Source organism: Cucurbitaria berberidis, assembly GCF_010015615.1.
Source record: "Cucurbitaria berberidis CBS 394.84 unplaced genomic scaffold K460scaffold_4, whole genome shotgun sequence".
NCBI lineage: Eukaryota > Fungi > Ascomycota > Dothideomycetes > Pleosporales > Cucurbitariaceae > Cucurbitaria > Cucurbitaria berberidis.
In genome coordinates this window covers 3797323-3824036 of record NW_024468938.1, presented here as the reverse complement: position 1 = coordinate 3824036, position 26714 = coordinate 3797323, and the positions used below count along the sequence as shown (strand labels likewise).

The window sequence follows — 26714 nt, the reverse complement described above, 5'->3', positions numbered from 1 at the left end:
TTTGTGAAGATGTAAAAGTTAATCTTACTCGATCATACATGCAGCCTAAAAGAGCGCAGTGTGATGTATTACTATACCCTCTCCTTTTTCCTAATTATTAAGCTAAATTAGGGTTGTTTGAATTTGCGAAGCGGCAAGGGAGTTCCTTTCACGTCCCCGTCTCACTTGAGCATAGGTGCTCTCCCCTCATATCACATACACATGCACTTCAAGACCTCTCTTTCAAGCGCTGTCTATGCCCTTTGAACCGTTTCTTGCCTTTCGATGATTGGCGGGGGCTTCTCAATTTTTCGTCGGAAAATGTGGCGCTTGATGAAGTAAGGAAGCCAGATCTTCAGTTCATAGCCAATGAATGTCTTCGTTGGCACTGAAAAGACCTCTGTCGCAAACATGTCAGCGATTGGTAAAAGGATTGGGCAATGATCACTTACGATCCAACTCTTCCAGTGTCAGCTGTTTGGTTTCCCGGACGAAACAGAAGATCATGAACCAAGCGATGAGATTGAGGCCGGCGTAGAATCCAACTTGAGCAGTAATGGTTAGTGATGAGTCTCTAGAAGGAGTTGTGGGTGATGCGTCACTTACAAGCACCAGTGGCAGTCATGACACTCTTCATTCGAGGGAAGGTCAAACTGAGGATACCAGCTGTGGAAATAGTTAGCAAGACCACTTTTCATGTCGAAGTCACTAATAACATACCAAAAGTATTGTTAATGCAAACCGCCCATGCCATTCCTTGCTCTCGTTGGATCGTTGGGAACACCTCGGCAGAGTACTGGAAGGCTACAGGCCCTTCGCCTAACGAATAGGCAATGGTGAACAGGTAGATAAAACTAAGAAGTCAGTAAATCAAACGATGCATGAATCCGTTCACACATACAGTACTACTGGTCCGATCTTTTCACCACGACTTCCATCCGTCTTGAGGAGGGAAAGACCACCAGCCAGAAGAAATAAGCACATAAAAGGGAAGGTCTAACAATGATAGTCAGTAGAAGCCTCTCCGGAAATTTTAGAGAAACTAACCGCCAAAGTCAGAGTCCTCCGGCCTTTGGTATCGATAAGGAACAAAGTGGGAATGGTAGCAACGACTTGGATAGCGCCATAGCCGAGAGACGCATATAAGGCCTGTTCCTTTGTGTATCCAACGTCGGTAAAGATGGATGAGCTGTAGAAAGAGATGACTAACTCTGTCAGCCTGAAACAGCTATCTGCGGGGACGTAGGCCACTTACTGTTGATACCACACATTTGTTGAGCAAGCATGACGGTTGAGGCACCATAGTTGGCTCGCCTGATCCTAGGCACTGCAAAACAATCCCAAAGTCGGCTGAAGTAGCCCGCACCTCGAGCCACGGCGAGCTCCTCCTTGTAGATGACGTATGAGTAGTAAAAGTCTCTTGCGGCAATGATCGGATGAGCGCGCAGTCTGGCCATGGACCGATATCCCTTGGCGAACTGGCCATGCTTCATCAGCCAACGAGGCGACTCAGGGCAAAAGAAGATTCCGATACCGAGAACCAAAGAGGGGATAAATGCCGAGCCGAGTTGAAGACGCCAAGCAATATGGCCAGTGTCTTTAACAATGACATTTGCGCAGAAACCCAAGAATATACCTGCGCATGGCAATCAGTATCAAGTCAGAGTTGGCATAAGACCCACTTACCAGCGACCACCCAAAGTTGCCAAAACATGACAAGGGCACCTCGAGTTCGAGCCGGAGCCATTTCAGCCGAGTAGATCGGAACCGTAGCATTCTTCGCTCCAATACCTATACCCATGATGAAACGGGCGGCGAACAGTCCCTGCCAAGATTGCGCGCATGCCGAACCGATTGGTGTCACAGTAAGAATAACAGCCGTGATGAAGATTTCGCCCCTTCGGCCAAAATAGTGATTGAGCGGGTCAACAATGAACGCACCGCTAAACACAAAATTAGTTGCTGCACGTCCATATTTTCGTAGATGAATGGGCTTGATTGGCAACGCAATCGCGTATACTCACATGAGACCTGCAGTCAGGAAGATGATGGCATTAATGACACCCACGATCCATTCGCCGCGTGATGTACCAACAAGGTGGAACTCCTCGGGAAAGTCTAAGTTGGCACCGTTTGACCCGGTCTGATCCCATCCTTGAGTGGCGGCGCCTATAGCACAGAGGCCAATCGAGTACCACAACATAGTAGGGCCGTGCCATTTGTGGTCTCTCTCGTAAATGAGTGCGGCGCGCTCTTCTTCGGTGAGCTCAGTAATCGTCTCGAATCTCTCTGGGTCACGTGCAACCAGAGCGGCTCGTCCGAAGACGTCAGCGTGCTCGCTCATGCCATGCTCTTCGGCGAAAGCGCGCGCATTAAGGACAGCCTGTGCTTCAGTAGTCCGCTATTGGGGTGAAAAGACTTGTTAGTTTTTGAAACGCGAGTACCTGGAGTTTGTGGCTGCTTCAAGACTTACCCTCAGCGGGTTCTCGACAATGTTGAGCGCGACTGACTGTCGGCGCGCAGTCGCGTCCGTCAACTCTTTCTCGGGCTTCATATCGAGGCCCGAGTGCTCATGGTGAGCGGCGTCGGTCGCGTCTGAAGATATCTTTTCGGACATGACGTGTGCGAGTGTGCAGATGGCTTGGATTGTTTCAACTGCAGCGGGCGGGACTGACGTTACATATCTACCTTTAAATCAGCGGCACATGGTACCACCAAGTCCATTAGGCAGGCCGCCAACCTTGCCTCAACAATAAGGCCTTTACCTGAACAGGTCCGAACATGGTGCATTTCCTGGGTGACGGACGCCAATCCCTTCTGAAAGTGAGGTAGAGCGCAATCTGTTACCCCGAGGTTCCACTTGGCCCCCCTCATGGACCGGGGATGGGCCCACAGAAAATATGGAGAGGAAAGATAAGATTGGACTGGCAGAAGTCATCCTTTGTCGTTGCCAAGGCCTTAGGGAACCTTGGGAGCCGCATGCATGTCACAAGTCTGTGCTTGGCCTCATTCTGGCGCCCAAGAAGTGAGCGTAACGTCACCAAGCATGCTGGGCGGAACAGTAAACCCCGCAATGCGCGATTCGTAAGGTCCACCATGTCCAAACGACGGCCTTGATGCTGTCAAACATTATTCCCATTGATGTGCTGCAGTAGCTGCATACCCAGGTCTATAACACAACATCGCGGCGCCTGATAAGGCCAGTAAGCACCTGGTCCCTAGGTAGTTGACTTTGAGATGGTAAAGGGCGGAACCGCGGCATCGGGAGGAGCCAAGAAGAGGAATGTTGGTGGAGAGGAAGCCCAGGTATGATAGGATGCGAAGAATCCCTGTGTAAATACAGGAAGTGTGAAGGCGGAAGAGATGACCAGCTCACGAATACAACTCTCTCGGCGGCGATAAAATCTGTGGGAATTCTGCGAAGGCGCTTGGCGCCAATCAACATGGCTGGGAAACGTTGCAGTGCAGGCAGCAACGCCTCAGCACCTACCTACTACCTCCATCGTTCAATTTTGCCATTCTTCTTCAACACAGGCTCGTATATTCCTTGGCCATTGGCACTCATGGTTGCGCACCTGCATACAGCCGCATGTAAGCTAGCAAGAGGCGAGCGGAGGGCCGCGAAGTAGCACCCGGCGTCTTCTCCGAGCGCTATAGGAAAGGCTTGGTCATTCTTGGGTGCACGCCACGGCATACTCTATCGCGTTAGCACTGATCCTAGCATCTGCTTGTACCGTGCACACGGCGACGCCGACTACAACTTGTACCATCCTTGCTATTTTGCACATGTGACCTGCTTCCGTGTGGGGAATCTCGCGTTCGGTTCCAACGGCAATGTTGAATGAGTTTTATTATACCTAGGACAGGAGGACAAAGATGATGATACGTACATGTGTGGGCTCCATTCGAGTGACCTTACTGTTATTGGTTCTATTCAGATTCAAGAGTGGTTAGGTAAAATTCAACGGCCTTTACGGCTACACGAGTTTGTTCGCGTTGATGTCGGCCGCGGTCTAGCAGTGCTGCCAAAGTGATAGTTGGGGCTGAAACGAACTTCATAACTCGTGTGGGGAGACGTAAGGCGCGGTCTGAGGGTTGGGTTCAAAGGCTTGGGTTGAGAATATAAGCTGTAATCGAGAGAATACCTGAGCTTTATATACCGAGATGCATTGGGATCTTCAGGTTTGTCACATGAGACCGCCAACCTATACCTTGCATCTTAACTTATGACACAGATTCCAAATAACTACTCTAATGAGACTAACATTCGCGCATATCGACTAGATGCTCATGGATAGACTAGAGAAAGACGGATCAATGGCGTGAAACGCGCCAGGTTGGATCTTGAAAATAGGCGTTGAAGCTTGAGAGCGGCCGTTCATTGGCGGCATACGGATATTTTTCCTAAACAACTATACACAGAGAGTTAGATAGGACGCGTGATCTGCTGCAACAGATACATTTCCTAGCATTGTAGACCGCTAGATTCGTGCGTGAATATCTTCGAGCGTGGTATTTAGGCCGCCGTTGGAGCCGATTAGGTGTTGAGCGTGGAATCCATAAATGATCATCCGAATATCACCCTTCTTGAGACGTTCTCCCTCGATGCCTGCTGCGCCCCATGGGTTTTCCGGCACTCTTCGCCACCTCCACAGTCACCATCATCTCCAGCTGTCCAACCCACTTCACCCCACTCCATCTCGCAATATCCCGAGTCTCTTCCTATCCCTGAACCATCCAATCTCGGTGTCAACCCGCTCCCCTCAAGAAGCCGACATGGTATTTCTCCACATACCCCACAGATTCTCGGCCCCCTCTACCAGGGCTAGAATTTATGCGAGGGAGACAAGAAGCCGAGTACTGTTATCATTCTTGTCGATTGCTCCACTTGATTTCTATGTTGACCTCGGAGGTATCATGTTAAACTCTAGGGACACGAAGCACCATTCGCCTCAGCTTCATGCGGGCGGTTCAGCTTGTAATTTCGACTGGGGAAGAGCACTGTACATCCAGGCATTAGTAAAGGGCTTCGCGTACGTTACTGTGGCATGCTCGATTGATTATAACGCATGGACTTCCGGCCGAGTGCGCTAGTCCGATTCATGACCGCTGTCCTGGTGAATCTGCTAGACTCTATCTGCCATTGTTACACTGATTATTTGACAATTCACATATATTCGTTGCTTAGAGAAAGAACGATGGGGTACCACACCAAAACCATTGTCGACAATGAGGGCGGATGGCAATCACCGAGTAGTCGTGAATACCATCAATACTTCCGAACTTGGCAAAGACCAAAGAACCATGGTCAGTATTTTTAGGCAGCTCTACAGCCGTCCAGAGCCACTCAGAAGATTAGTAGGACGTGCCCCCCTAGACATTGAGAGGTAAGGCCGGAGAATGCGCAAAGTTGTATCGACTACCGCCGTATAACAGAGTGAGCGTGCAGATCAGAGAGAACTGTTGGGAATTTGAGGAACAGGGCGCAAGTTTTTGAGCACAGATGCTAATATCTCGTGGGGTAGCGCTGACGAGACGCGTACCCCCTTGGGACAAAAGGAACTATGCAGTAGTCCGTACAGAAGGAGCTATGGAGTGGTCGGAACGGAAGAAGCTATGCAATGGTAAGGCAGCAACCACGGCGGCGTGACGCGACGTGCGGGATTCGAGAGTTGTCGATCGTTTTTGGGTAGAAGGCTAAGGGTTCTGCTCATAGTTCGGTCAGTACATAACAGGTCGTGGACATCTAGGAAGAACATTGATGTAGTCGAACGGCAGGGGCCAAACTATGCAGCTACAGTGATTGTGAGTGTGGAAGAAACTGAGTGGTATAATTTCCATACTCCCCGAACATTGCAACATCAGTCTGATCGAGCAAAGATACTTTTCCTACTATACACGTGCATCTCAAGGCTCAGAACCCACCGTCTCATCATATGTGCTGTTGAATTTTGTGCATGCTCTTTGGCAAGCGGCTGGACCCGTTGTTTATCTCTTCTTGGCGGCAACCTTCTCCTCCAGTGTCTTGACGTAGCCTTCTATCCGTTGTACCGCAGATTGGAGGGCCTGTCCATCGTTAGCGATTGCTTTGTTATCCTCCTCTCTTAATTCTCCGGGTGTGTAGAGGATGCTGGAACATACGTAGATATCCTCGGTTAAAAGCTGGTTCGAAACGCGATACTCGTCGATGACATAGTAGTACATGCCCGCGCCGGACGTCGTCGCACCGAGAAGGAATCCAAACAATCTATGCAAATCAGTCACGCGTCTGTATTCAAAAAAAAAGCCCCTACAGCCCATTCTGATTCCATGAACTTGTCACGCCGTCGCAAGGTACATGTTGTTGTCCCAAGCTCCAGCGCGCCGGTGTGAAGTGGCGCAATGCCAGTATGATAGAGAGAAGCACTTACCCTCCACGGAAAGCACCAACAGGCTTCCTGACAGGTGCAGTAACAACCTCCTGCCTCAGCGCTGCGCTTGTCTGGAAAGTACGGGCGGCGACGGTAGGAGCTCTCGTAGCGGTTCGGAGCATCGGATGGAGGACGCGGGATGCCATTGTAGTAAACGTCCGCTTGCTCGTTCGTTTATTGGAAGTTATCGTTTGTCGATTGAATAGATTGTGGAATTGGGGTGTGCAGAATGGTGGTGAGGCAAGTCGTGTGCCTGACGTGACGATTGCTGGACCTCTCTCCGCAATCAAGCTCTCGCGAGGCGGCGCCTGACCAGGACCCTGGCTGCTTACATCACCTATGGAACTAGTCCGAGCAGAGTGGACTACCCTACTCAACGAACCATCTTCGCGATATTACAGATTATTTGAAGATGCGACGGTGCAACTTTAAAATGGGGACAATACGAACTTTGCCTTGAGATTGAAGATCACACATGTAACAAGGTTGGCATAGACAGCCATGGACTCAGTATCGATCAAGCATAAGGATCCTACGTACAATACATTAATACGCCTTCACACAATCCTCACCAGTGCTGCCGAGTAACCATGAACGCAGCCCGCTCATTCTGAAATCTTTGGATGCGTACCCAGCTTCTTATTACCCATCAGAACGCACACTTCGAAATACAGTAATGACGGTACAGGTCTTGATCGGATAGGCAGCCAAAGGCAGGGTCTGTTCTTGAAGTAAACCATGAAATTATAGAGAACAGACTGAACAAACAAACGTCGCAGCACTGTACAGGTTGTAAAATCGTAGCCTGCAAAGAAATGGTGTGAAGACTAAAAGGTGTGACTGCGCGTTTGAGGCGCGTCAGTAACGCCGACCCTATCCCCGTCTGAGGCAGTTGCCACCCACTCTCAATTCACTTAGACTACAGAGGGGCTCAACAGCCCTTCCCACACCCTACGCTCTTATACAGGTCTTCTCATTCGGACGCGTAGGGTACCGCGAAGCAGCTACGCCAATAGATCCTACGGCCGCATGTGCGCACCCCCACGATGCCCCTCGGTTTCGAGCGCCTGAACGAGCGCACGTCGCGCCCCAATGCCCTGATAAACTTCATCCGGCCCCTCCCAGGCACCACCTCTCCCGTCGCCGAACAAATCCTCAACCGTGTAGCCGCAATATGCTACCCGTTCATGAAGTCCAACATGATCCTCGTACAAGCGCTCGAAGAGTTCCCTTACAACACCGAGTTCGTCGGCCGCAACTTCAACGCCGGAGAGGTCATACAGCTAGTCCTGCGAGATAGAAGTGGGCGATGGTTGCCGCAGAGGATGGTCGAGATGGTTTTGGTGCATGAGTTGGCGCATTGCAAACAGATGAATCATAGCAAGGCCTTCTGGAAGGTGAGGGATGAGTACGCCGTGGACTTGAAGGCACTCTGGGGAAAGGGCTATACTGGGGAGGGGCTGTGGGGCAGAGGAAAAGACTTGCTCACGGGCGCAGTGCAGATGAGTGAGGGAGATGTTGCTGATGTGCCTGAGCATCTCTGTGGTGGCACATACGGCAGGAGGGCGAAGAAGAGGAAGAGAGGGGCCAAGGACAAGCCGACTCTATCGTATGCAGAAAAGAAGCAGCGGCGCATACTGAAGAAGTTTGGTGCTGGTGGTCAGGCATTGGGGGCAGACGACGATACCAAAGTCAAGCTTGAAGGTGGTGTACCGAAGAAAGGAAAGCCAAGAGTAGCAGGGAGTGCCCGCGGTCGAGATCTGAGGGCTGCTGCAGCACTGGCGCGCTTTGACACTGGGAAGAAAGAAGACATCACAATCAAGAAGGAGGAAACACCATCAGACAGCGAAACAGAAGATGAGTTTGTCGAAGGCGATCAAGAGGGTGCAGCGGTAGACGTGGATGGCAAGGAAATGCTCGACGATAAAGGTCGCGCTTTGATTAAGATCTGCGAGGATGAAGACGACAAGGACGGCAATGCGAAGAGGGAGCTGGAAGAGATTCAGAGCTTCGCACCACAGCATCAATCATTGAGGCTCCCTCCAAACCGCTCGAATACCCTAAAAGTACCTAAACCAACCGCAAAGCAAGTCACGTCAAACGAAAGGAGGGCCAGACCCGATCAGATAAAGTCGGCACCAACGTTCAATCATCCCCCAGACCCTCGTCCTCCTCATTCATCAACACAAGCTCATCTCAACGAGCAGTGGAAACATCAGCCCGAAGCCGCCTCACGGATTTCACCCGACTGGGAACAAACCATACGCCCAGCGAAGTCTATGTCCTGCCCGTTGTGTTCCTTCTACAACGGTGACGAGCCTCTTACCTGCGGCGGGTGCTCCAATGTCTTGAATCCAAGTCTCCTACCAGATAGTTGGCAGTGTAGGAGTAAGGCGTGTGAGGGGAGCGAGTACGTCAACGCTGGAGATGCTGGTATTTGCGGTGTTTGTGGCATGTCGAGAACGTCGACGTAAGAGACCATAGAGGTAGAACGAAAGGCCGAGATGGGTCGAACCACGCTGCCGGAGTGCCCTTGTTCTCAATCAGATGGCGTGGAACTTGTGGAAAGTTTTGAACGGTTTGATCACCAATGTTTTGGAAGACATGATGATATAAACGTAACGACGATTAATACCCCTTCCTCTTCGAGATAGCTTTCAATGTACTCGATCAACACAATCTAGCATGCATGTACCGTCATGATTCGTTTAATGGCGAAACCCCCGGCGCTAAAAAGCTGCAATCCGGTCAAACCATGACTCCAAACCCAATAACGATGAACACCAAGCTATGCATAATGATACCCAAACCAAAACGCCGTCCAAAGCTGGCCTTTACAATCTGCTTACATGAATTGCGCATGCTACCGAGCAATCCTCAGGCCCCCACTCCTCCTACCGGTAGCCCTCCTCATGCTCTCCAACTTCTGTTTCAGCTGATCATGGATTTTACGGTTTTGGGCCCACCCATCTGCTAGTCTCTGCATTCGAATTGCCGCAATAACAGCCAAGGCCGCTGACTTGAGTGTAGGGCGTCGTTCATGAACCGTGATATCGGGTGTGATGCCCATTTGGGAGATGAGATTAAGATCTCCCTTGTTGCTATAGATAGATTAGCCCAAAGTACGTCGACGAGAGGAGAAGAGAACTATAGGATGGTCATGAAGGGAAGGGAAAGGGGGGCCTACCATTCACTGTAAACCTGAATCTGCATCAAGAAGAACTTCTTCTGATACCCTAGTGCTTCTCGGAACGCCTCGGCGCGAGAGCAACGGGCACGCAGGAACTGAATCTGTTTCGCAAGGCCATTGATTTCTTTGACATGTCGGTTTGTTAGAACCTGTGCTTGCTCGTCTAGGTCAAGTGCATCTTGGTTGGCTTTTTGTTGTATAGCTTTTGCAGACGCTTGAAGAAGGCGTAGCTGTGAGTCCTTCTCGCGAAGTTCAAGTTCCAGCTCGCGAAGCCGCTTCTCCAAAGATGATCGCTGCTCGCGCTGTGCAGCCTTGGCTTCGGATTGGAGCTTGCGGTGCTGTACATCCTTCTCTCGTATCCGCGATTCCAAATTGCGAATTTTGTTCTCAAGCGCAGCCTTCTGCTCACGCTGAGAGGCTCGCGATTCGGACTGCAAAGCGCCATTTTGGCTTTCTTTCTCGCGGATCATCGACTCTAGTACAGTAATCTTTTCTTCGAGTGATGCTTTCTCTTCAGCAACTTCGTCGGCGTCTTCTTGTAGAACTTCGATCTCCGCTAAGAAGTCATCTTTCTCTTGGCTTGCGGTATTCCTCAGCTCTTCTAGAGCCTCAAGACGCTCTTCTGCTAATTGCCGGAGGGTGTCGACTTGGCTCCTCTGCGCATTCAACTCGTCACGCAGATTGTCCAGTTCGTCGTCGCGCTTGCGGACAAGATCCTGCATAACATCGATCTGCGTGTCTGGTTCGTGAGCATGGCTTCGCAAAGCATCGAGTTCAGCATCGCGGTCGGCGATGGCGCGCCGCGCGGTATCTAACTCCCGTGTACGGTCGCTCATATCGCTCTTGAGTTGCTTAAGCTCGTTGAGGGTGGCTTCTTGCGACTCAATCTTCTTTTGCAGGCTTGAGATATCGCGCTCGCGAGTCTGCAAATATGACTGCAGGTTCGATAGGTCACGTGAAAGCGCATCCCTTTCACGTGTAATCTTCTGCAACGCCTCGATCTGCGTATCCTTGCCAGACACTGCGGAGCGCAAATTGCGCATCTCGCTTTCGATGTCGCTGCGCTCTTGCCGTAGCGTTGCGACCAATGCATCGCGATCATTGTTGCCTTTCCGTAGTACTTCAACTTGTTCCTCCTTACTTGATATCTTGGACAAAAGGTTGTCATGCTGACGGCGGAGGTCTGATAAGTCGCGGGAAAGAGCATCGCGGTCTCGCGACGTCTTGTGTAGAGCTTCCACTTGAGCGCTCTTACTCGTTAATGTTGAACGAAGGCCGGTGAGTTCCTGGGTGGCATCGTCGCGTTCCCGACGTAGTTTGTTCGAGCTTTCCAGGTCGCGATCTTTCTGGTCCATATCTCGTCTAAGTTGCTGCAACTGTTGCTCATACGCGGACACATCTCGCTGCAGGCGCGTGATCTGTTGCGTAGCATCATGTAGCTGTTTGCGGTAGTCGTCGAGCTCATCAGCTTTGGCTTCTGCGGCGTCGACCCTTGATTGCAGGAGCTCAATTTCGAAGCTCTTCTCCCGGGTAATATCAACAACCTTCTTTTGAGCATCACGGACAGATTGTTGGGCGTGTTGTACTTGTCCGTCACCCTTCGTTTCTGTAAGCTCCAAGCGCTCGCGCAAAGCGGCCAATTCGGCATCCCTATCACTCTGTATGGTTTGCATCCGTCGTTGAAGCTCTTTGATGTTGGCATCCTTCTCACGCTCCATGAAATGCAGGCGCTCCTCGACTAGGGAGAGTTCGTGCCGCTTCTGGTCCTCGGCTGCTGCCAATTCCCGTTCAACCTCATCAAGCTGTTGTTCCAAGTCGCGCATCTCATGATCTTTCCCATTTGCGGCAGAATCTAGCTTCGCCTGCAAAGCATCAATCTCAGCATCCTTAGATCGTTCGATTGAGCGGAGCTGGTCTTGGAGGTCCTCAATCTTTTCGTTCTGTTCGTCCAACTGACGCTCCTTATGGGTCAAGTCTCCTTCCTGTGACTCTTTGAATGACCGAAGCTGTTCCTCCAACTCAGCGATCCGGTCAACTTGCTCTTTCAGTTGGCGGTCTTTGTCCTTGAGATCTTCAGACTGCGAGCCTTGCGCATTCTTCAGTTTGCTCTCGAGCTCTTCCATCTCCTGTTCTTGCTCGTCCAGCAGTTGGTCCCTTCGGGAAACCTCGGCTTTGGCACTTTCCAATTCGGCACTAACCTTCTCCAGCTCGTCTTTGGTACTCCTGGCTTCTTCCAATTTATCTTCTAAGCGTTCAATATCGCCAGCGCGCTGTTCTGCTAGTCGTCGGAGCTCGTCCATATCTTCGCGCATGCCTTCGTCAGCATGCCGTCGCTTGACCTTCTCAGCATATTCCCGTAGTTGCTGTTTGTATGTGTCCAGCTCGCTCTCGGCGGCCTTGAGGTCTTTTGAGTACTGTTTGAGGTCTCGCGACATTGTGACCTTCTCTGACTTGAGGCTGATGTTCTCCTCTAGTGCTTTGATATTGAATTCTGGGCCCATCTTCTTCAGGTTCTCTTCCAAGAAATGAATCTTAAGTTTGAGGCCAAAATTTTCCTTGTCGATCTGCTCGAGGCGAGCCTCTTGCTCCCTCAAGGTGAGCACATTACCGTTTCCATTGTCCATCTCACCCTCTGCCCTCCTTGGTAGCGCCATGGGCGTGCTCATCGCACTTGAGCTAGGGTCTAGTACGGGTGTGTGGCCGTCGATCGACTCGCTGAATGAGCTCGATTGCACGTCAAAGGTGCTGGCCTCGGGCAGCGGCGTATCTCTAATCTGAAATCCGGGCTTCATCGCGGCGGGAGTGGTGATTTTTCCGTCGAGCAGGCCGTTGATCTGGCGTGTCCGGTTTGCGGTTGCGCTCTTTAGCATGGGGGTAAACTCGTTCTTCGCGTTAGGGTTGCGCAGGGCGGCAAGAGGATTTCGAGGTGTTCGCGCGCCGCTCATTTTCTGGAAAAGGCTATCGCGTCCCGCTGGTGCGTGAAACGACTCTTCCATACTGAATGAGTGCTCGTTGCTCGTGATGCGCGTAATGTCGCCGGCCTCGGTGCGAGGTGTTTCAGGAAAGTGCGCCATGGTATATAGGTACTCTATTATCCCATGAGCGAAAGAAATGTAGTCGTTGGCCGAGCACACCTCAGCTGTGGGAGGAAGCACGTATGCGTTACTGTTGTTCCCAATAGCGCGGGTGTTTGTTTACGCTGGGCGCTTGGGCCACACCCGGAGGGAAAGCGCCACTGGCCGGGGAAGGAAAGCGCCGAGTCTCGTCACTCCAGCCAGTCATGTTACGATGTCGCCGCCTGCAGCCTCGAATTCTTCACTTTTCATCTTCGCGCAACAGCGAAGGTCTTCCCGGATCTCTAAGGCTTTCTTGTGCTTGTTTCGCGCAAGAGTACGATTGATACTACCATAGAGTGCGTCACCACATTGCGCCGCACTTGAAGGATCAGCAAACCACTACTCAACATACAAGAGTGAACGGAGTAGCACCCCTAGTCAAGTCTTCATAGAATATTTTCTAGTCTGATTATCCCTTATCGCGGCTCTTATATAGTTTTCCTACCGAGATGGACTTCCCACAGGATGACCTCAAATGGTTCGGCGAAGGCTTTGACGGCTTCCCAAAGAAGCTTCCCGACGATGTCGTCGAATACATCATTTTCATCATCGACTCTAAGCTCTCCGACATCCAAACACGAGAGCGTCTACAAACTTTCCAGCGCGCTCTCAGCACCTTGGAAAAGAAGTTTCTCAAAGAATACATCTGGCAACGCGACTCCATCAATCTCGAGCTAGTTCGAGAAGAACAGAGATGGTTACTCCGAGGACGCACGAACTACGGCGATAGCGTGGCGGACGAGTGGCTCATTGTCTACTTCTTACAAGAGCTGAGTAAAGAGTTCAAGGACGCGTGGATACGAATATATGATAGCGATGGCGAATTTCTACTCATTGAAGCTGCGAATGCCCTGCCGAATTGGTTGAACCCTGAAGTTTCTAAGAACAGGGTCTGGATAAGCAATCATCGTTTACTTGTCATACCGCTGGGTAAAGATGAAGAGCCAGCCCCACTGAAACGGTCGCAGGCATTGCAGATCATAGAGGCAACGCCAGCAAGGCCACAGCATTATCCGAAGGTGGAGAAGGAGGCGTTTCATCGTTTGAACGGGTATCCAGCTGCTATCTCGGAGAATCAGCATCACGCCACGCTTCCTTTGCCGAGAAAGGTTGCGCATATCTTGCATATTAGTCCACCGTATATCGCTGCGATTGTGGAGGCTTTCTATCTTCGCGACCCCATTTCGGTCCGCCTCTTGCAGCCAGAACAGTCCAAAACACCCTTGACTTTCCCACCGGAAGATTTCGTTGACGTAAGTGTCCGCTTTACGAAAGTCCTCTATGCACAACTCCTTGGCCAACAATGGTCTCCGCCGGGATCGTGGGACTCCGCGCTCGAAACTCTTACCAAATCTGGGAAACCATCGGAGAAAGCGGAGATGGGCATTAAAATGTCTGCAGGCATACAAATGCTCATCTCCCACTCTCTCTACGCCTCTCGCAAGCCAACTCGTGAGATTGCTCTCCTACTTGAAGATTTAGAAAACGGTGACGACACACTCCCCACAGACGCCGAAATAGACAGCTGGCCAAAGCGAAGCGACGATGAAGGGTGGCTGAATATTGACTTCTCTGAGTTCGAGAAGGAGTTGGATGGGAAAGGGGGCGGGAAGGAGGCATTTGGCGACAAAACTGCACAGGAAAATCTCAGAAAGATGGTTGAACGCTTTAACTCGTTCCTCGCAGACGATGAAACAGGCATCGAAGGCGCTGATGGCGGACTAGATCCCATGGACAAAGACAATGACTCCGATGCCGCGGAACGTGGTTGGGATGATCCTGAGGAGAGTGATTCAGAGCACAGCGAAGGCGCTGAGTGCAAGACCGATTCCAATTCCACCCTTCCCAAAGTCAAGACCAAAAGAGGAGCCTCAAACGACAACTCCGATGATGCAGAAGCGGACGCAGAGTTCGCCGAATACGAAGCTGCCTACTCGAAGTTCATAACGCTCTCCGCTGCCGAGAAAGCTCTTTTAACTGATGAGGCGCGCGAATTAGCCCTCGCACAAGACGCCGAGAAAGAAGAAGACGATGAGATTCAGAAGTTGACAGATATGATGGAGGCCGAACTCTTCAGCCACGGAGCGCTGAATGTCAACCCTAAGCATAGTCGAGAATCCGGGCAAGGTCTACTTGGTAATGATAAGGGGAAGGGGAAGGCTAAGCTTGAAGAGATAGACGAGGAGGGTGAGGAGACCGACGACGACGACATACTAGATGAGGACTACAACCTCGCAGACAACATGCTGAAAGCCTTCAAAAACCAGGCTGGTATGGCAGGTCCAGCAGGTAACATGATGAAGCTCATGGGTGTACAATTCCCTCAGGATAAAGACGATGAAGTCAAGAGCGGTACTAGCGTAGGGGAGGGAAAGAGCACGTAATAGCATAGTTCGAGCTTTGGCACAAATATGAAAGCCTGCAGTGGTTGGCTAGGTTGAGAGCTTGGTTCTGGGCCCTGGTTTCACAGATTCTCACGCTCCCTTCGCATCCTGAACGACTCGTCGAGGCGCTCTAGACCTAGTAACCGCGTAGTGGGGGCGGAGAATAAAGTGTTAAGGAACCACACCATGCAATGAACGTGTGAGGAGTTCTTTGTGCGTAGGCTCCTCAAGAAGACGCAGCATACACTCTCATTTTCCGAAAATACAAGCAGAAATCAACATGCTGCACCAAGCTTCCCTCCTCGGCGCATCGCCGCACCTTCCTTCGCGATCGCTATGCTTCCTCGTTTTAGCCTGTCTTCCTAGCTCCGCCTCGCGGCAGCAGAAGCAGCTCCATTGATGATCACAGACGCATTCCTAGTGTCCAACGCCATACACTTCCACATCCCCCGCCGCACAGCTTCTACACACTGGTATCCGAGCACCTCGGGCCATAATAAGCTAGCGATCGAAGCCTTCGTTCTCCTGTATGTAGTGGTTGACACGACAGCCTTTACAGACTAGGAAGTCGAGCTCATGGCGAGGATGTCTCTCGCATCTGTGATCCCCAATATTGGCCCATGGCAGGTAGGAGGTTTTGGTCGCAGGTTAATCCAAAGTTTGCTCTTCTTGTCTTAGGTGCCAGTGTGTCGTGGCTGTTTAGATGATGGGCACATACGATAGCATTCTGTTAGAAACAACGGGCTTCATCTTGTTGTTCGCGCTGTTTAATTTCCCATGCCTCCAACTATAAGGGGATAAAAGCGGCCAACGCAAGTTTGCTTACTAGCTGGTTCTTTGCTGACAATCCGCGCTTCATCAAGCTCCCAACATATCCGCCAAATGTCAGCATTAACATCTTCAACGATGGTGTGTGGGGTTGGCTCAGCTAAGGGAGAACCGTGCTTGAAATCCATAGCGACGGGTTGAGGAACCCTCAACTTGAAAGTAGTAGAATGATGTGAAAGTAAGTAGAATTGGCGCGTACGACCAAGATGTATGACTAATTGCGCTACGAAGCCGACGGATTGCCTTTCCCTGGGCTGATTCGCTCCCTCGCGCTTCACCTCGCATTCACTTGTGCGTTCAATGTCGGAAAACTCCCATACCCTCAAGATGGGAACAGCAACCAAATTTCACCCAGAGTTTGTTATGACTTGTGGGTACCGGAACACACTTTGTCACTACTTAATTTACAGCACTGTCACTCCCTTCCAACTCCGGCTACGAAATCAGCAAGTACGGCCTCAACCTCGCAACTTCCCTTTTTAACATGGCGGATATGGAGGATGACTTTCTGTTCGATTCAAAAGATTATGACAACTCAGTATCCACATTCTTGCTCAATTCCACCGCATTCTCAGACGTCAACATGGATCTCATCGCTAGATTCAACTCGAAGAAAGGACGCATCGGCACTAAAACCTTAGCCCCGCAAGACAATGACACCGTCTTAACGAAAGACCGGCGATGCGGCCGTCTCGTTTATAAGCCTGCAGTCGCCGTCGAATCTGGCGAATCCTCCAGGACGACCGACAAAAACGACATCTATACTACGGTCGCAGATTACGTCATTACACCTCAGCTAGCATATTTCCACGTAAACGTTCCTCTATTTGACTCTGGGGTTGTCAATTTCGACAAGATCGGTATTCTCTACGAATTTCTAAACGGCTTCTACATAGTCTACGAAAGCTTGCAACCTCAAACAGGGCGACCGACGATACACCGCGCATGGATGCCACAGAGTGGCGTTGGGTCTTATCTTAAGGCAGAGTGGCTCTCGCTCCCGAAGATTCAAGTCGGTCCATACGGCGCAGGCGTGCCTACGAGCGATGGGTGGTGGAACGTTCACAGCACTACGATACAGTATCTAAGGCTGAGCTGTCTGATGAAAGCTCAGGAGATAGAATTGGAGGTATGCAAGGCGAAAGAAGAGAAACGTCAAGAGGTGAACTTAAGGCGGTGCGTTGATGTGCTAGGAGTTCAGTTTGGGCGGATCATCGATGCGCTATACGGAACAAGGCGGGTCCAGGAAGCGGAGGCGGCGAAAGCGACTGAGAAGTTCATGGAGGAGTTTATGGATTTTGATTTTTGAGCATGGAAGATTTTGGGGTTGGGCTATTCCCGGCTTGGAGTTCTGTAGAGGGCTGGGTGTTTGGCTCAACTAGTAATACTACTATTTATCCGTCTTAGGTACGACATTGGACTCCTTGATTTGAGCGTTGGGCTCACTACCAGTCATCACAAATCTTCGGTATTACTTACTCTGGGTCGTATAAATCTCGTAGCAAAAGGTTGTTAGAGAAAAGCAGTTAAAGCGTCTACACCCTGGACCTACCTGTTGACCTATGGTCAGTCTATGGAGGTAATTCAAGTGAGGAGATGTTAGGAGGCCATTACATTAGTGTGTAGGTATGCATTGCATTGTGAGCCATCATACTATCTCAGCAACTAGTTACAAATTACTCGTCCTTGGGTATGAGCTGAAATCCTACGCCTGTAGTAGGCATACTCTATGAACTCAGAGCTTTCACACGCTCGTTCTCAGCCCCCTTGAATATTAAGGGTTCCTTCAAGGCCGTTATATCAATTTACAGCCAATACTCCTCTACCGTAAAGCACATAATTTCACTCAACTACAGGAATGCCATGGCCTCTGGCCTATGATTCCCCGTTGAGCTCCGCCGCTGGAATCAACATGAAAGGTCAGCTAATTCACCTCCACGGTTAACAGCACAAGACGTTCGATGACATCAGTGTTCCTACACCGGAGTCAAAATGACACTCAAGGTCGCTATTCTACCATCAAGCAGAGGTAATACAGCCCTGCTGCTCATTCGTATGGTAAGCTTCAAGGGACGTCGCAGATTGACATCCGTGCACGGCGCGGTGAGCCAGTGAATAAGCCTCGCCGTTGTACTTGAGAATCTTGGATGTTGGAGGAGGAAGGAGAACGCGACGAATGCGTCAAAGGTTGCGCCTGAGCCGGAGTATAGCTGGATGAAGTAGGTGGTCATCCGTTCCGCGAGGGGTGAGCATGTTCTCTATGGCCTTGATACTTCGAGTGTTCATATGATGTTTTTCTGGTGCCGGACGACAAAGAAGCGTTATGCGCATCTTCAGTGTGGCACTGCGAGGCGATTACTCAGGATGAATCAAGGAGTGTTGTATGCCCATATAATTACATTCGCCATTCCCGTAACATTAGCCCATGAGCTGTTGCGTGTTGGGTGGAACCATCTCGCCCTCTCCGCTCGTCCTTCGTATAGTTCAATGCGCCCGGCTAGAGGTCTTCAGTGCGCCAGCCATAGTTTTCTCATCTTGATAGTAGCCCTTTAGGGCAAACTACGCCTACTACTGTGTCCGCTAAATGTTGTGAGGTCTCTCTCGAGGTGTCGGGTTTCTTACGCCCCGCTTTGAGGGAAGTTGTTCTCCTCACGGTGAAAGGCACGCACGACAAACGCGCTCTGACGCCCACAAAACCTTTCTCCGACGCGTAAAATCCCCGCCTTCTACAACTTCAACTCAATGTTTACCTCACATACTTCGCCATCGAGTCAATTCACAATGGCGCCCGCGCATGAGAATACGCTGTCCCTTGCCGAGGCCGATGAGCATACGGAGGGTACGCCCGCGACACGAAGAATTGAATGGGGCAAGCACATATCAGCAGATGACTTGAAGGAGATTAGAGAGGAGAGGATCCGATGGCGTAAGGGCACAACGAAAACCGCGCAGCAGATGGCCAAAATGCGCCTCTTTGCGTGCTCTCTCTTTCTCGAAGATGATGACTTCGAAGGCACCTACAAGGAATTGCAGGAATGGTACGAGGATGTCGAGAAGAACAAGAAGCGAATTTTGGAGTCTAAGAAAATGGTCGAGCAGGCAAAGAAAGTGGCGGCGAGGAAGATGGAGCTGGCAATGGAGAAGAAGGCGGCCGAGGATGACGAGAAGAAGAAGAGGGACAATCTACCCAAGCTGCCTGAGCCAAAAGCTCTTTCCACGCCTATCACAAAACCCGCACCTCCAGTCGCCCCTTCAGTCAAGCAACCCATCCGCTTCGATCCGATGACAGGTCCGGATGATCCCAACTGTATATGCGCGTCGCCGCACTTCCATCCTGGAAGGCCATGCCCGAAGTTCCTGGAAAACCAAGCCAAGGTACAACAAGGTCAGAAGAGGAAAGCTCAACGCGCACCAGATGAGCACCATAAGAAGAAGAAGGGCCCATATGTTCCTTTGGGTGGTGACTGGAAATGTGGCTCGTGTGGGTATTGGAACCACAGGTTCTGGCGCACCTGTAGAGGCAAGCGCGGCAAAGATGAGATGGCCAGGCCATGTATAGCCTTGAGAGACGACGACGAATATAACCACCAGGTGCAGCAGGAAGGAGAAGGCATCCCACGTCGTAAGGGAGGGAAATTCTCAGGAGACTGGCTTTGCAAGACCTGCAGTTACTGGAATAGATGGTTTTGGAGCAGGTGTTCTGCATGCTACAAGCATATCGACGAGGTGCTGGAGGAAATGGACCGCGATGACAGCCTGCCAGACCCACCCGACAAGCCATACGATGGGCCTCGGAATGATTGGGGTCCGGACAACCAGAAGACCGTCGATCGGACGAGCTATGAGTCACGTAGCGCGCGCTACATCACCTGCAAGAAGAAGTAGAGTATGCTAGAGGCCTCCAGGCTATACTGTGAGAAGGATGACGGTGACTAGCTGAGGGTGTCCTTGGGGTGTCGAAGTCAGGCTATTAGACTATGTAAAGAGAGCTGAAGGCCTCTAGGATAGGCCATAATAAATTGTGCGACTGTCACAGAATGACTGAAGACATCCAGGCCTTACTTTAACATTGTTGATCTAGTGGTGCTGCGGAAGATGAAGATGCAATCGGCGTTCGGGCCTCGACAGGCCAACACTAAACTACTAGAACCGAAGATGGCAAGGACATCTGTCATGCATCATCATCACCGTTCTCCTCCACTGTCGTCCCGAAAATCGAGTAGGATGCAGTGCTTTGAGAAATAGTCCCGGGTATGCTTTGAAGGATGAGGGCCTGTCTGAGGCTTAGAAGCCGCGTAACGGATATAAGACCGCGGGGCATTTCATCGCCCCAGGGAAGAGGAGTTATCAAGGTAAAAGTATGTTTAAGATCTCCTGGGCACAATATGAGTGCAGTATAGGTAGATAGCCGAAGGTCACCTCAGCCTCCCATATGCAGGTCATTCGTCTTCGTAGAAGCCACTGGGAGCCTCCAGAACAGATAGTAATGAATGCTTGCAGCAGTTGCCAGCTATTAGTCGCCTTGCTTCATCCCTTATTTGTTTCTCTGTAGCGTTAATGACTTCCTAGTGGTTTAATTCGCAGTGGACGCACGCAGGTAGGAGCTTCTGGCTGAGACTCCACGACATCAATCCATTTCTCCCCCTTACGAAAGATGAGATTTCAAGAGTAAAGAAGATGCACTAATAAATATAGGTTAAGCTGAGCAATAACAGTATATGTAGGGCTAAAGAAGCGCGACGCGCCGGGGTGAAGTACCTGCTCTTGCTCCGATACTTCTATCTAGGCCTTGTACCGCGGCGTAAGCTTCACATCTAGCTTTCCCACATTTGTTGTAAAGCAGTCACGGGTCTTCTTTTCGATTGTGCTGCCGTCTTCCCCCTCGGCGAAGCTCATCTCAAACAACCGGATCAAGTTCGCCGTTACACTCCTTAGCTCCATCATTGCCAGCTTCTGGCCCACACAGTTGTACACACCAGTGTTGAAGGGCATAAACGCGCGCTTCTCAATAACAGCATCGGGTTGCTCGCCAGTCCAGCGCTCGGGCATGAAGTCGAGGGGTTTCTGGAAGTAGCGGGGGTCGCGCTGTATAGAGTGGATAGGCATCCAGATGTGTACGTTGCCTGGTAAAAATGTGCCGTTGGGGAGAGTTAAGCCTTCAGGGGGAGTTTCGCGTTGAACGCCTGAAGGGACCTGGGTAAGGACTTTGTTAGCGTGGGAGCTGACAGGGTAAGAGTATACTTACGGCAGGATGAAGCCGCAGAACTTCATTGATCACACCGTCAAGGAAAGCGATGTTTGCAACATCGTCAACATCCAGATGCCATTTCTCAGGCTCGATTGCGTCGATGGCTTTTCGGAGCTTGGCTTGCACCTCTAGGTTTTTGCAAAGCTCGTAGGCGATCCAGGCCAGAGTCGCTGCTGTAGTGTCACTGTTTCAGGTATAAGCACGCATATCTGATGTTCTAGGGATTTGCACGCACCTGCCGGCCACAACCAGCAATCGTGAGTCAGCATTCATTTCCGGGGTGATCTTGTCATCATTTGGATCTAAGAGCCGTGAGAATACGTCATTCTCTTTGGGTGTAACCTATCCGCCGTAAGCTCAATCATAGCACCCAACATCCGGAAGTTACATACCAGTTTTCGCTCCTTGAGAACATTTGATGTCCAGTCAATATGCTCAAGCAAAGCCTTCGCGCCCACCGAGGTTCGTGTAAGTAGATTTAGTCCCCAATTGACGTGCCCAAAGACACTGAGCGGAGACATGCTCTCGTGCAAAAGCTTGATGACGTCGGCTTCCTCGCCCTTCTCGACCATGCCAAAGCTACGACTGAAGCCGACGTCCCCCATCACATCAAAGCTATAATAGTTGGCCCAGTTTGTGAAGCAAACAGATGGCTGCTTAGCTTGTTCCTTCAACTGTTCCATCAGCGCAACTGCATGCCGGTTGAGGCGCGGCTCATACTCTCGAAGTGCTTTCGCGTTGAAGGCATGGTCCCAGGCTTTGCGTCGTCGCTTATGTTCCTCCTTGTCACGCGTGGTGTGGGCCGAATCACCTCCGACGTGCGTGTAGCCAGAGTACCATGGGCCCTTCCTGCATCTTGACATCGGGCCGTGGATGAGAGGAATTGCGTCAGCACAGTAGACAGTGACTTCTCGAGGCCCGGTACGGATGACATCCGTCTTGTATTCTTCTTTCATTTTCTCGCACCACTTGAAGTACTGGAAATCTGGGAGGACGCCAGCAAAGATGCCATAGAGCTTAGAGAAGCGTGCGAGGAACGGGCCAGGGATCTGACATTATTTCAGCGACGTTCGTTTACTCTGGGACGTAAGAAAGACGTTACCTTGCGTAAACGGTGGAAGAACCCCCGATGAAGCAGAATGCTTGCTGCCAAAGTCGCGAAGTAAATCACGGCTGTGGTTGCTGTGACTTGAATAACAGCACCGACCGTTTTGACGCGTTCATCGGACATGTACTCGGAAGCAGCGATGCCACTAAATGCGAGCGTCCAGATTCCTAGGAAGATATGGAATCTATTATCCCACTCGCCAGTGTGGAGGGCATGATGAGTTAGCAGCGCAAGTAAGATAATAATCGGCTTGTTGTGAGCAAGCTCTACTCGTCGGATGAGTTGAGTCATGTGTTCCCAGGCGTAAGGTTTTTGGGATACGATATGTGAAATTTTCCAAAAGCCGGGAGAGGTGATGTTATATACTCATCCCATTTTATGATATTCCGAGCGGCTTAGGAGTAGACCGCATAGCCGACTACCTTGCTATCATGTGAGGGGTATGTAGTTAGTGTGGAGTATAATCTCTGAGAATTACGTCCTACTTTGCGTCCAAGGGAGTTACTAGCCCGCGGTTCGAGGTGTCGGCCGAACGATGTGAGATAACAATACGCTTCTACGTCTCAAGTCGTCCACTGTACCAAGATTGGGTGCAAACGTTATCGGCAATATGAAAGCGGGGTCGTGCAAGCACGCTTGTAACATGTTACTCGTATATTGAAAATGCAGCATTAGAGCATAGAGAGGCTTTGTGTCGAGTCGGCATCTTTGAATCATTTAAGGTTGCCGGATCCCAACGAATCAAGATGCCTGTATTACCCGACGGGCATGCTTCGGTGCCATTGCGGAGGCTCTATTCATTAGTGACGCGTGCCAAACATAGGGTAGTTCCGAGCGAACGACATAGATTCACCGCCTTTTGCAAGGCTGCCGGCTATGAATAGAAATCCTAGAGATACGCAAGACGATATCCCAGACATAGGGCTGCCCACCACTTCACGAATTTTGTAAACATTGCCCTCCTTCTCATAGCAATCTTAGAGACGTTGATAGAGTTGACCAATGTCCCTTTAGTTATATTGCCTCAGCCTTGAGGGAGGAGCTGATACCCAGACTAGTGTAAACAAAAGACCTAACCCGTGCCAGGTTGCATAAACAGACTTCCTAGATAACTATACTACCCCTTGTTGGCAAAACGAACACTTTCCAGTCCTACATCAGGTTAAGGCTGTCTGGATTTGCGAGATGTAACTAACAACTGGAAATACGCCTATATATTAGAACAGCTAATACTGCCTACAATAGTAAAAGGCGTTAACTAATCTATATCTCTTACTCTGCTTGTTTCTTATAGCATATAAAAGCCTAAATAGCGTCTATACTCGTAAATTTTAGCGGAGCAAATATAAGACAAAAGATATCATATAGGAATAAATAAAGATAAAAAAAAAGAAGTAGATGTAACATCTAGGCTAACCAGGCAACTCACAAGGAGAGGCAAGGTCCCCGGGTTTGTTCCTGCAGAACCGCAGAGGAAGACAGGACTCGAACTTGGGCTCTTTTCTATCGGGTGCAATCTTTTCTTGCGGGCACCCGACAGGCCACATGGACGCTTTTGATTTTAATGAAAGTCTTTAAGAATATTTAATATATATCCTACAACAGATAGCTATATGATCATGTAGTTGGCAAGACTAGGGAATTGAGATGCGTTTGTGTGGGTGTGTGCGGGAGCTCAGCGCAAACGCGCTGACGTAGGTGGGTGAAGTGAGCTACTTTCACCTTGCAAACATTCACGTGGAGGCTGGCTGTTCCTGAATATTCTACGGCCTCATAGCTGTAAGAATGTAGTTCAAGGGCTTGCGATAGCAGGATACACTTAGGTATGTATTTTGAACTGTGAGCGATTGCAGAATGGACTTTCATCTATAGGGCAATGAGAAGACCTTCAACTACCACCTTGTCCGTTCTGAGAATACAGACTAGAGCTCACCGATCTATAAACGATATCATAGGACTACTGGTTCAGTTTGCGCAAGTCCTCTAACGGCTACCTTGAATGCGAGCTCAACGGCTGCGCACTCAGCTTACCCATCTACCTCCGCTTTCACATACTTTCCCACTTAGCCTATACCTCCTTCAGCTCATCTCCCTCTACTCCTTTAGTAGCTACCCTCGCCGTCGATTAAGGACCTACAATATGTTTTGTAGGAGTTTCTTAAGTGAAAGGTCCTTTCACTTTAATGCTGGGGCTTCCACGAGGGTGAGAAAGGAAATAACGATGTGAGGTTATTTGTAAAAGTGAGGAATAGAAACGTATAGTGGGCTAAACAAATGGAAAGATTTGTGAAAGATGTCCGATATACTGTTTGTATATAATAGAGCTTCTTAAAGGGTTGGATAGGTATTATGGGACTATCAAACGTGAGAGGCAACTTCTTGCATAGCAGTCTATGTGAGAGTCAAACAATTGTCTAATTAGTGAAATAACGCAATCAAAGCTCGTCCCTCTTTCTCATCGCTGCCTCCCTGGATCTCAACCTATACACACCCACAGAGTGCCTCGCAATCTCGGCGGTGAACGTGCCACTAGGCTGGAGCGTGCCTACCCGACTACCTATAAGCGCTGGATGCGCACTCTCCACACCCTTTGCGTAGGTCGAAGCAGTCGCGTTGAAACGAGTCGTGCTATTTGCGGGAATCTCCACACTCGTTCCATTCAATATCGCCGCCGCCTCAGCTTCGCCCATTCGGTTGGCCCACAAGTCGTAGATGTCCCAGGTTTGCGACAACTCTGGTGGTGCGCGATATGCGCCTGCGGTGCGCTCGTCGAAGAAAACTTCGTTGATGGTGACGTTCATGTTCATTGTTATGTTGGCTGCATTAAGAAGGGCAACGATACGATCGCCGTTACTGAGAGAGCGGGTCCAGAGCGAGATTTCACCCTCACCCGTTTCGTCTGGGTCGGTGGTGTAGCGCCACACACGCTTCGCTGCACTGGCTGATGTGTCCTGGTTAATCGCAATGATGGCAGGATTCGAGTAGATAGCCAAGTTGGCTGGAGAAAGCGTGCCGACGTTTGTGCCGATGAGGAGGGGTGAAGAGTTGATCGCCCACATACTGAAGTGAACGACATACTCGGAGTCAGATTGGCCGCCGTTGCCTACTTCAAGCATGTCCATGTCGTTGAAATAGCCAGACATTGTGCGAGATGTGATGGCAGGCATCTTATTTAGGATATTCATGACAGAGCAATGGAAGCCAGGCCATGCGCATCCCGCTGCCTCAGTACACGGGCAGCGGTCGTCAGGCCGGTTGAACGAGTCGTAAATATCGCCGCTCATACGTCCCGAGTTTGCGATTCTGTATGCCCAATCATATGGATCATCATTTCCCCAATTGCACATGGCATACACTATCTCTTTCCCAGTTTGGTTGAGCGCATCAGACATGACCTTGTAACGGTCAAAGGAGAGCTTAGGCGTTCCAGACTGGCCTTGGTTGAAGCAGTTGTCGTACTTGAGGTAATCGACGCCCCACTCAGCCCAGAGATCCGCATCTTTTTTCTCATACCCCAGAGAGCCAGGATAGCGACCACAGGTTAACACGCCGGCGGACGAGTACATGCCAAATTTGAAGCCCAGGGCGTGGATCTTTGTGATGATCGATTTCATGCCGCTGGGAAACTTGTAATCTATAATGAAATGAGCATGCATTTGGCATGCGGTTGTACTTGAAAATCTCACCGTCTGCAACTAGGTAGCCACTCTCATTCCGGCCAACAGCCCAGCAATCGTCTAACACGATGTAGTTGTAGCCTGAGTCTCGAAGGCCGTAGTCGACCATGTCTTGCGCTGTGGTGAGCAGCAAGCTCTCGTTGACATCGCAATGGAAGGCATTCCAATTGTTCCATCCCATTTGCGGGATCAGGTTAAGTCCATTGTACGAAGACGCTCCTGGAATGACAACCGTATGTTTCTCGGAACCAACTTGTCTGCGCTCTTGGTGATACGCGGATGCCTGTCCAAGCAACAGAGCTGCAGTCGCTCCGATCGTGAGGGCCACCATCTCGATTAGGAAGATTTGGCTGGAGAGCTGAGAGTCCGTGAAAAAGTCGAGGGGCTGTAATGGTTCTCCTAGGGCCTTCGTCTCGTCTTAAATATTGTCCATCGTCGATTTAAACTCTTCCCAGCCGGTCCGACAACAGAGCCGCTCCCATCCGCGACCACAACAGAAGCATCGCCCATTACCCGATTGAGAGCTGTGCCCGCACTGTCGGCATGGAATGACAGGAGTACCTGGGTCGGACCGAGAAACCTCCCAGTGATCTGCGGGGAAAGAGTGGGGAAGCACCGAAGCAGTTCAGGGGCGAACCACTCACAGCGTTGGCAGCAACATGCATATGCCGTTTGTGCCCACAAAGTCTTGGTGTTGAGCAAATCAAGCGGACAACCTTGGAATGACCGAGTCTTGAGATGAGGCTTGGAGACGAGCCGCACGTTGGTCCGGAG

The 26714-nt window shown here is 50.5% G+C and overlaps 9 protein-coding genes across 9 annotated transcripts; 5 read left to right on the top strand and 4 right to left on the bottom strand.

Annotated features, from left to right (window-relative positions):
* Window positions 1–233: 233 nt before the first annotated feature.
* K460DRAFT_357722 (MFS transporter) lies at window positions 234–2596 on the bottom strand (the record flags this gene model as incomplete). Its single annotated transcript, XM_040932052.1, has 10 exons — window positions 234–379; window positions 432–524; window positions 586–645; window positions 700–833; window positions 881–975; window positions 1027–1190; window positions 1235–1615; window positions 1666–1922; window positions 2004–2380; window positions 2453–2596. The coding sequence occupies 10 exons, from the start codon at window positions 2594–2596 to the stop codon at window positions 234–236; spliced, it is 1851 nt and encodes a 616-aa protein (XP_040786653.1).
* A 2272-nt stretch (window positions 2597–4868) lies between these two features.
* Window positions 4869–5278, top strand: K460DRAFT_368964 (uncharacterized protein). Its single transcript, XM_040933876.1, has one exon. It carries the CDS (start codon window positions 4897–4899, stop codon window positions 5071–5073), a length of 177 nt encoding a protein of 58 aa, XP_040786652.1. The 5' UTR covers window positions 4869–4896; the 3' UTR covers window positions 5074–5278.
* Window positions 5279–5778: 500 nt separating this feature from the next.
* K460DRAFT_368963 (uncharacterized protein) lies at window positions 5779–6626 on the bottom strand. The gene is made up of 3 exons (XM_040933875.1): window positions 6390–6626; window positions 6121–6226; window positions 5779–6045 (listed from the first exon to the last, which is right to left on the bottom strand). Exons 1-3 carry the CDS (start codon window positions 6533–6535, stop codon window positions 5968–5970), a joined length of 330 nt encoding a protein of 109 aa, XP_040786651.1. The 5' UTR covers window positions 6536–6626; the 3' UTR covers window positions 5779–5967.
* An 809-nt stretch (window positions 6627–7435) lies between these two features.
* Window positions 7436–8863, top strand: K460DRAFT_289877 (WLM-domain-containing protein; the record flags this gene model as incomplete). Its single annotated transcript, XM_040929149.1, has 2 exons — window positions 7436–8479; window positions 8609–8863. 2 exons carry the CDS (start codon window positions 7436–7438, stop codon window positions 8861–8863), a joined length of 1299 nt encoding a protein of 432 aa, XP_040786650.1.
* A 4281-nt stretch (window positions 8864–13144) lies between these two features.
* On the top strand, window positions 13145–15079 carry K460DRAFT_289343 (SGT1 family protein-like protein Sgt1; the record flags this gene model as incomplete). Its single annotated transcript, XM_040929115.1, has 2 exons — window positions 13145–14483; window positions 14595–15079. The coding sequence occupies 2 exons, from the start codon at window positions 13145–13147 to the stop codon at window positions 15077–15079; spliced, it is 1824 nt and encodes a 607-aa protein (XP_040786649.1).
* Window positions 15080–16034: 955 nt separating this feature from the next.
* Window positions 16035–17321, top strand: K460DRAFT_157415 (uncharacterized protein). Its single transcript, XM_040926857.1, has 2 exons — window positions 16035–16085; window positions 16139–17321. The coding sequence occupies exon 2, from the start codon at window positions 16392–16394 to the stop codon at window positions 17214–17216; it is 825 nt and encodes a 274-aa protein (XP_040786648.1). The 5' UTR covers window positions 16035–16085; window positions 16139–16391; the 3' UTR covers window positions 17217–17321.
* A 1367-nt stretch (window positions 17322–18688) lies between these two features.
* On the top strand, window positions 18689–19792 carry K460DRAFT_408390 (uncharacterized protein; the record flags this gene model as incomplete). The annotated part of the gene is made up of 1 exon (XM_040937158.1): window positions 18689–19792. The coding sequence occupies one exon, from the start codon at window positions 18689–18691 to the stop codon at window positions 19790–19792; it is 1104 nt and encodes a 367-aa protein (XP_040786647.1).
* An 897-nt stretch (window positions 19793–20689) lies between these two features.
* K460DRAFT_343042 (cytochrome P450) lies at window positions 20690–22554 on the bottom strand (the record flags this gene model as incomplete). The annotated part of the gene is made up of 5 exons (XM_040931212.1): window positions 20690–21100; window positions 21153–21339; window positions 21391–21497; window positions 21548–22204; window positions 22258–22554. 5 exons carry the CDS (start codon window positions 22552–22554, stop codon window positions 20690–20692), a joined length of 1659 nt encoding a protein of 552 aa, XP_040786646.1.
* Window positions 22555–24698: 2144 nt separating this feature from the next.
* K460DRAFT_343039 (glycoside hydrolase family 27 protein) lies at window positions 24699–26669 on the bottom strand (the record flags this gene model as incomplete). The annotated part of the gene is made up of 2 exons (XM_040931211.1): window positions 25950–26669; window positions 24699–25897 (listed from the first exon to the last, which is right to left on the bottom strand). The coding sequence occupies exons 1-2, from the start codon at window positions 26269–26271 to the stop codon at window positions 24699–24701; spliced, it is 1521 nt and encodes a 506-aa protein (XP_040786645.1). The 5' UTR covers window positions 26272–26669.
* Between the last annotated feature and the right edge of the window lie 45 nt (window positions 26670–26714).